At 35.8% G+C, this 8,905-nt stretch overlaps 1 protein-coding gene across 1 annotated transcript in view; it reads left to right on the top strand.

Annotated features, from left to right (window-relative positions):
- Positions 1 to 745: 745 nt before the first annotated feature.
- LOC130601026 (mucin-5B-like) overlaps positions 746 to 8,905 on the top strand; it is a 29,985-nt gene continuing 21,825 nt past the window's right edge. The window contains exons 1-8 of the mRNA XM_057412818.1: positions 746 to 854; positions 4,491 to 4,559; positions 5,504 to 5,557; positions 5,946 to 6,207; positions 6,612 to 6,726; positions 7,350 to 7,440; positions 8,263 to 8,372; positions 8,583 to 8,799. Of these exons, the coding sequence (XP_057268801.1) occupies positions 782 to 854; positions 4,491 to 4,559; positions 5,504 to 5,557; positions 5,946 to 6,207; positions 6,612 to 6,726; positions 7,350 to 7,440; positions 8,263 to 8,372; positions 8,583 to 8,799 (991 nt within the window). The 5' untranslated portion in view covers positions 746 to 781. The remainder of the gene's footprint in view (positions 855 to 4,490; positions 4,560 to 5,503; positions 5,558 to 5,945; positions 6,208 to 6,611; positions 6,727 to 7,349; positions 7,441 to 8,262; positions 8,373 to 8,582; positions 8,800 to 8,905) is intronic.

The raw sequence follows: 8,905 nt of genomic DNA, 5'->3' as shown, positions 1-8,905 counted from the left end.
GACTGAAATTGATTCTGGTATTTTCTGTAAGGCAAAATCAGATTATACAGAGAATTTAAAAGTAGATTTCAAGGTTTAACCCCATCCCTAATAAAATACAGGATACAGTCTATGAGAAGCTAGCTTTATGTTCCTCAGATATGTGCCTAATGCTTTTGTCAGCACCACACAGAAGTGTTTCCATGGCATACAGTCAGTGTGACCATGTGGTACTGCAGGACCCTTCAAGGTTATTAGTCTGTTCTTTCCACAGGAAGATGAGCTGCCCCAAGAGGCAACTTAATAGTGGGTTCTTACATATGAAATACTCCACACATCCTTGGACTTCAGAAATTAGCAGGAGTTTTTTGCTAAGGAGCTGCCTGGCACCAGTTACAGTTTTGAATGACTTAGAATAGCTACTTACATGCCATCTGCATAACTGTAAAGCAAAACCTTATTAAATTTGTTCCAGGACCTGTTATTTGTGGAGGAGGAGTTGTATTTTATTTGCATGATATGTTTCGTTATTAGACTGAATCTTAACAAAGTATACGTACATATATATCTATATACTCCTCCCAAAATGCAAATACCATTGGCCAGTTTCTGAGAAAGGAAGAGGATCTTCTATTTACCTGTTCATTTGCTAAAATCCCCAAAACTCCACCTTTCTAGAGTCTCTGAATCAATCTGGGACTGAAGCCAAAGTCACCTACTATATAAGAGTGACAGAGCACCAGTAAACTACTCCTCCTGACCAACTTTAGACCTGACATACTTGTGCCAGACTCCACTCAAGATGGGGTCTGGCAGGGGGATATGGGTACCAGAATGGGCTTTCCTATTAGCAGCTTGCTGTGTCCATCTGATAGGTAAGAAGCTGCCGTCTTTTACTGGGGGAAAAAAAAAATAAATACTCTAGATCCAGTAATATATTTTAAACAACGATACTCATTATTTCACTTAACAGATGGTTGCATTTAAAAAGATTTCTTTGTTGTTGTTTTTTTTCCAATTTTCATTAAATATTTAATGTCTATTAACTGATTTAACATTTTAATAATAATTTAAGATTGCCTTGCACTCCTGCATATAACTACATTTGGAAGGCAGCTTTGAAGACAAAAAACAAAAAGAACCATTAATCATGTCTTAAAATGTCAGGTTTTCAGTATCACTTATGCCTTACAGAAGTATTTTATCCCTGCTGCATTTTGTATTAGGGTTGATTATTGTTTTTTTGCAATTTAAACCAGTGCAATTTCCAATTGTTAGATCAGACCACTGCTCAATCTTTTTCAGCATCTTGTCACCTATCAGGAGCTGATATCAGATTCCTCTAGATTTCTTGCAATTTCTGTTGGGAAAGAGACTAGAAAGGAATATTCATGTGGCAGTCATCTTCAGTAACTAATTCTGCACTGATGATACCCTATGCAAAGAATATAAAATACTGATGTTAGGTGTGAACAGGACTGGGAGATTTGGCATATGCAATCCACCATTTTGCATGGTTTTTTTTCCTCCTGTCAATTATTATATCTATCAGGGCTGGTCTTGGCAGTGTTTTTAATATGAGTAGTCCTATTAAGTCAGTGGGACCACTTATATTAAAATTACTTGCATGAGTACAAGCTTGGTAGGTCAGTCTCATTCATGTATAGTAATTACTGCCCTGTTGAAAACATTTTTATATCTTCTGATTGCCTATGTAAATTTATCTTGAATATCATTTTCAAAACATTAACAAGTGCAAATATACTTTTAGGCTACTTTATAGATTGTGAAATAAAGACTAAAATACTGACAAGTTGATTTAAGCGCAAAATACAACAGCCACTTAGAGTATAAGCTGATGTTTAGAGTTATACAATGTCAGTAAAAAGCATCTTCAGCCATTCATTGGACAAGCAAGTTATTTGTACTGTGCAATGCTAATCTGATAAACTGCTTTGGAAAAAGAGCAATGGTTAGACAGTGTCCAGCAAACTCCACCTTATTTGAATCAAACTCCATGGAAAATATTTTCAAATGCCTCGAGTGACTAAAAAATATTAGCCCAATCCCACACTATGTCCACATACATCCTGTGCCTGACTATATTTTGGGTCAAATACTAACTTTCATAAATTGATTGTAATGATAACTGTGTATGTGGATTGGCAGCTGGATATGACTTAGTAAGATGCATCTAGAAATATTATTAATAATTAGGTAGGTTCCCAAATTATCAATTAGTAAATGATCTTGACTATTCTTAAACTAAGAGACATTTCTTTTTATAATGGTCAACCACGTGGCATTGTGCAATTGCTAAATAAACCAATGCAGCTAGAATTTCCTTGGGAATGATGTATTTGCTAAGTAAACAAAAGCCCCTGCCATTTCCTTGAGAAAAATTAACAGGCCAAAATACATGTATATACTATTCTGCTCTGTTAGAAAGGTTCTCATGCTAGAATAAACAAACATTCTATGATTCTAGGCCAGATGAGATTCCTATAGATGCGTTGGGTGAGAGCAAATTCTGGTCTATTATTAAAACTTAGAGAGGCATTTGTCTCACCTGATCAGTATCAATTTTTCTCACTAGATGAATTATAATGATATGAATGCATTTACTTAATGACATTATCTATGACACTGAAACACTAACAGGAAATTAAAAATTTGTTTAAAATCCATCCTAAGTTACTTATTTATACATCACTAGAGGTCACTCACAAAGTTAAATGAGAAAAGAATTAAAAGCTTAGGTCTGAAAGAAACTGCAGACACTGCAGCAACTTCTATATATAGTGATTCTGCTCTGGGATCAGGTATTCAGTCTGCTTACATGGTGGAAACACTCAGGAGTTACATCAGAAAAATAATTACAAGGAAAAAAAGGAGCCCCGGTCTGATTGTTTTTAAGGCAAAGGTATTGTTCAGCTTTCATGGAGGTATCTGGGTTGAGTTCCTGAAGTGAAGGAAATCGTCAGCAACGAATGTAAACACCTGAGGTGACTGAGGTTTACGGCACATCCCTGACTTCATCATTTTTCTTTACTCCACCAAGGTGGCTCCCTGTTCAGTGAGATGGGTGTTATGGATCCATTTCTGAGTCAGTGAACTCTTCCCCCTGTATAAGGAAAAAGGGGGTTTAACATAAGACTTAATTACAGAGTCAGTCCCTCTTTTAAAGAGAAATTCTCTAGACAGTTAGACTGCTCATTCACATAATCCTGATGAGGATTCAGATATTAGTAATTTCATCACCTAAATCTTTTGAGGATTTAGACTAGGCAGGTTACAGGTACATGTTATTCAACATGTTCCAAGCACGGTTATCACGTGCTGACAGGATTCAGTCCTTCACAAAATAAGGCTGTACCTATTTTTCTTTTACAGTAAATCAGTAAATTTTTTACTTATATTTCCTGATAAAAGACAAGAGCTTAGAGCATTAACCTAGAAGCTCAGGGTTAGTCTTTTTCTAGGCATCAGGTTTTCATGTCAAAATTCTTCATCTCTCGAAAGTCTTTGTCAGTATTTCTGCTGGTATGGTAGTGCTGGGCCATGTATGGAAAGGAATTAAAAATGTATGGAGTCATGATAGAGAGGAGACCTCATCTGTAAGACAGTTCACATAGTTGATCTCCTAACCATTTAACTGGAGGTATAAAAATAATCCTTCAAGCAAGGCACAATACTAGGAAAGTTTTGACGCAGCTGAGTGTCCTAATCATGTGGTCACATGACCATGGCCTGTATTTTATGCCTCTGTCCCACTGTTTTCAGCACAGTGTCTCAGCTTCAGGTGCTGTAGCAAGAGCCCTTGGTCAAATAGGCTTACAGTATGATGCCTAAGGTTTTCTGCAGAGAAGATGTGAGTTTGAACCATTTCAGAGTGAGAAGAGGGCTAGAAGAAAAAACCTGGTTCTTTTGGTTCCTTCTCCTGGGTTACTTCTCAGGCTATGGACCCTTGTATCATCATTCAGAGGTGCCTTCTTACAGCCAGCTGAAAGGCAAATCTAGATCCCTGACTGAGGCTCCAGATTTGCTCCTGAAGAAAAGGGCCTATGCTTAGGCGTAAAAGAAATTGGCATAGAAGTATCTGCAGCCATTAGCAGATCAAGCCCCAAGTCCCTTGTTTCTTTTAACCAGTTCTGTGCCCTTTCTTAGTATTGCCTAGCTATAGGCAATAGACTTTCTGATTCTTCCTGTTGTTTCACTTATTAATGAGATTTAGTGCAGCAGTGAATTAAGGGCTGTGATCCAGTCATTAGAAAAAAGAAATGAGATATAAATGAATTGTTATTTGAATTTAGAGCTGTATTTGTAATAGAAAACATTATTGCTTTTTACCTTTTGGAAGGGGCTGTTTCTTTTTTTCTGATTTGATAGAGGACTGTCCCCTTTGTCTTATATAGATACACCTGGGTCCTTTGATCACATCTAAAAGCTTTGATTTAAAAGTTCAGATACAGGAAATTGTACTTAATATGTTTTTTACAATTTATTCACAGGAGCTGACACTGAAATCCAGCAGGAAACAGGAAGCAAATACATGGAGGATATTCAGCAGAAACAAAACAGTATGTTCATTTATACTGTGTGTTTGTATCTACTTGCCACATCTCTGCTTAATAATGAAAATGCCTAAAAAACCTCCCTAGATATTGCCAGTAATGTCAAATAAAGATACATGTGTATTAACAAGCCCCTTTCTCTGTAAGAATAGTATATTTGATAGTATACTAGATAACAGATACCAAATACTAATCACACAGAGTAGTTATATTTGTGTAATAATAGGCAACTAAAAAAACAGATGTGTGTTTGTAGAGGCTGTATGCATATGTGCATTAATATGTATAAAACAATACCAAAGTGGAATACACATGCAGTGTTTGGTTCCAAATAAATAAGGAAATGAGATCACTTTGGCAAACTGTAAAGTCAGCAGCTGATGTTGATAAATCAAGATGGCAACCCAACTGCATTGATTTCTACAATGTAATGATTTGTGATCATCCTGTTAACAGATTTGTGGCCATTTCTGAATGGTTTCAGCCCCTTAACAGAAAAATACTAAACAGAGAGCAAAGAGGATAATTAAATTGTTTATTCCCTCCTTAGAAAGAGAAGGTTTAATGAGAAGGCAACTATGCTTTTGTACCAGTAATAGGCTAATCTAGTACCGCTTAACCTGTTGAATTTTCCAGTGTGTCTGAAGCACTCCAATATGCAGAGCTGTGAATTTCTGCTTCTCCTAACACAAAACAGACTTCTATAAAAGGGTCAAAAAGGTAGAAAATGCAGATCATCACAGTTGAAAGAAATTTCTTATGATTTAACTATACTGATTTTGAATTTTAGTATGCACTTTTAACCTATCCATGGCCTGTGAAACAGAAAACAGGCTTAACATTGTTTCATTAGAGCTGGCATATTAATTTTCTAGTCCTTTCTAGATAAATTTTAGGTGCAAATGTTGGTATTGTTATACTAGTTTTTTGGTTTATTTCTTTTCTTCTAGCTTCTGCTATGGTAAACATCATCTGGCCAATGCTGACAGATCCATTAATAAGACGTAAGTAGAGGAAATTAAATGTATTCAGTAAGTTTTCAGCTTCAGGGGATGCAGACAGGGAAAGGGACTGGTAAAGGAAGTAATGGATTCTTTAGAAGAGAAATACAATGATTAAGAAACATAATATTGAAGTGTTAGCTGAAATGTGGATGACTAATAAAGCTCTAGATGAAGATAACTATAACCATTTATAGGGAAATATGAGTAACAGATATGAGTGAAGAGTGAATATACAGTTTTATAATGGATAGATGGACAGAAAATAACAAATGGAGGTAGGCAGATGGAAACTATTTAATGATAACATGAAACCTAGAGAAAGCTGATTTTCAAAATATTAAGGTTGAGAATTTTAAGTCATTTATTTACAGCTAATGTTAATTCACAGCTTCCAATCCTGCTCACAATGGTCGTGTGTGCAGCACATGGGGCAACTTCCACTTCAAGACCTTCGATGGAGACATATTCTCCTTCCCTGGGCTCTGTAATTACGTTTTTGCATCCCATTGCAACACTCCCTATGAGGATTTCAACATCCAGATTAGGCGCACAGTGGTGGAAAATGCTCCAACAATCAATCGTATCACCATGATACTTGAAGGTGTAGCTGCTGAACTAACAAAGGATGTTGTAACAATCAACAGCAACAGGTGAGTTCATTCATAACGCTTGTTTGGTAACCCCATACTTTTTTTCAGACTTGAAAAGTACTTTGGTGTATTTTGAGGGGAGAAATTATGTTTTTCAATAAATCTGACAATTTTACCATTATAAATTAGTTACTATTAATTCCTTTCACAGTAAATGATCCTTCCCTTAAAGATTAACTCAGAAATACAATTTGGATGAAAAATCCTGAGAAGTTGGATCCAAATTCAGGTCCATATTTGATGATGTTATACCATCTTATGTTTTAATTGCTTTTCTTTCCACATAACTGCATTATTTTAGAATTCCTATGCATGCTGGATACCACAAGCCTTTTTTTTTTTTCTTTCTCTTTATCAAACATCTGGATCAGAAAATACCTAGCTTTCTTTCTGCCTTTTCCCAGAGTTCAACTGCCATACAGAGAATTTGGAATTACGATAGAGAAAAGCAGCATTTATGTCAAAGTTGCCAGCAAAATGGGTGTTGTGTTAATGTGGAATGAAGATGACAATATCCTGGTAAGAACTGCTCCTGGACCTGCCTGCATCTTCAGGGACCTGAGCTAATTTTTGAATAGGCTGGTCCATATCTGTTTAGGAGGTTACTATTACCTTCTACTATCATACTGTTGAGCAATTCTTTCTTAGTATAAGATAGGTTTACACCCAGGTAGCCCTAAAGAAAATTACAGGGATTTACATCTAGTGGACAGCAGGCATCTGCTTAAAAAAGTGAAAAATCACTTTCACTGTATCATTAACACATTGGCATCGTTATAGGGCATACTTACCCCTTCAGGTATAATTTTCTAGCAGAATTTCGCTCTCTTAGGACTTCATTTTTACTATGGATTTGATTTTCTTTCTGAAGAACAAATAGAAAGAAAGAGGCTAAGAGCAATACAGATAATACAGTGAAAACATAAGTCTGCATCAATAGCATCTATAACTTGAACTCTGTGTTGTAAATCAAATCCAAGGCAACTCTTCATTCTATCACCCAGGTTTGAATTCGATTGCTAAATAAAGTTACACAATTATGAAAATACTTAGAGGCAGCAGTTGCAGGTGCTTTCAGTGGTCTTCAACCTATTTTAAAATGTTAACACTAACATCTATCTATTTACTGTCCATTATTTTAGCTGGAATTGAATGAGAAATATGCTAATCAGACCTGTGGACTTTGTGGGGACTTCAATGGCTTTCCAATTTACAATGAGTTCTATTCAAACAGTAAGTTTTTTAAGTAATACAGTTGGTTTCTGAAGTCTTCAACTTACTTTCTTTGTATTCTTTTAACTGTAACATAATCAGCGTTCATCTTTTCTATCCTGTTAAATGATTTATCCAGAAGTTATGATTCAATCTCTGTTCACAAATAAGTAGTGCAGAGATCAGTTAATGTGATTTAATATTTTAAGCATAAATACAGTACTCGTGCTAAGAACTGATTGCATATTCCTTGTATGCCATGGTTTATTTACGTTATCAGCTAACCCTATAAAAATGAGTCGGATTTCGACTAATAACAGAAATAGCTATAGAAATATATTCAAAGAAAAATGCAATTTTATTGTCTAGGCAGTCCATTTATTGTTTCAGTTCCGTCTTAAAATTGGTATATTTGCCTGATGAGTTGCATAATTTTTGTAAGATCTTATCTTCATCATTCTATCCAGCATTGGATAGCATTCTATCCAGCATCTATCTCCATTGTCCAAATCCCTGTTTAGATTCTTTCTCTATTCCCTGCATGAGCTCAACATAATCTGAAAACAGTTTGTTATTTTTCTACTAAAAATCTTAGTTTGCATCCAGATGTAATAGGCTGAAAATTGTTTTCTAATGTTTACTTTTTCCAGGGTGCTCTGCAAGAAAAATTGAAACAGGGAAGTAGTGCTTCCTTTGGAAGGGGTGATGATCAAATTTAAAGACTTAAGGGCAGTAGCTGTCTTGGCCAGTCTTGAACAGAATTTTTGAGAGAAGAAAAAAATAAAGCACAGTTGCATTGAACAAAAAACCCCCAACCTTCATTATTAAACTTCTTTTGTGCAGATATTAAGATTACAGCAATGCAGTTTGGGAATATGCAGAAAATGGATGGGCCAACAGAAGTCTGTGAAGACTCTGCTTCTACCCTGCCAGACAATTGCACTGATACTTTTGTAAGGATTTTTTTACTATTTCATTTTTCTTTCAAACTTATACTTATCCTTCTGCAGCTTCAGCTGGGTCAACAGGAAATGCCCTTGGGAGACAGCAACTTAAAGGAGCTTATATGATTCTATTAAAGAATAATTATACAAAGTAACAATACAAATATATTGCTCTTTTTTTTGTTTAGTTTGTTAGGTTTTAATTTTTTTCTTCCTAAGGATGACATATGTGAGGAAACATTGACCAGCTCTGCATTTGCAGAGTGTAATCACCTAGTTGATGTTAAAGAGTACATTACGGCCTGCCAAGAAGATTTGTGCCGCTCCGAAGAGTCTAAAAATGCCTCATGTATCTGTGACACCTTTGCTGAATACTCCCGGCAGTGTGCTCATGCTGGTGGGCATCCTCTGAACTGGAGAACCTCAAAACTGTGTCGTAAGTATCACAGTAGATAGCCTTAGTTTATGCCCAGTAACTAAAAAACAATAAGCTCTGAGATGATGCTGAGGATGAATGACAAATTGCAGACCATTCAAGATGA

This window comes from Pezoporus wallicus, unplaced genomic scaffold (genome assembly GCF_028554395.1).
Source record: "Pezoporus wallicus isolate ANWC-B61680 ecotype Strahan unplaced genomic scaffold, APGP_CSIRO_Pwel_v1 scaffold_6885, whole genome shotgun sequence".
Taxonomy (NCBI): domain Eukaryota; kingdom Metazoa; phylum Chordata; class Aves; order Psittaciformes; family Psittacidae; genus Pezoporus; species Pezoporus wallicus.
This window is presented reverse-complemented; position numbering and strand designations above follow the sequence as displayed.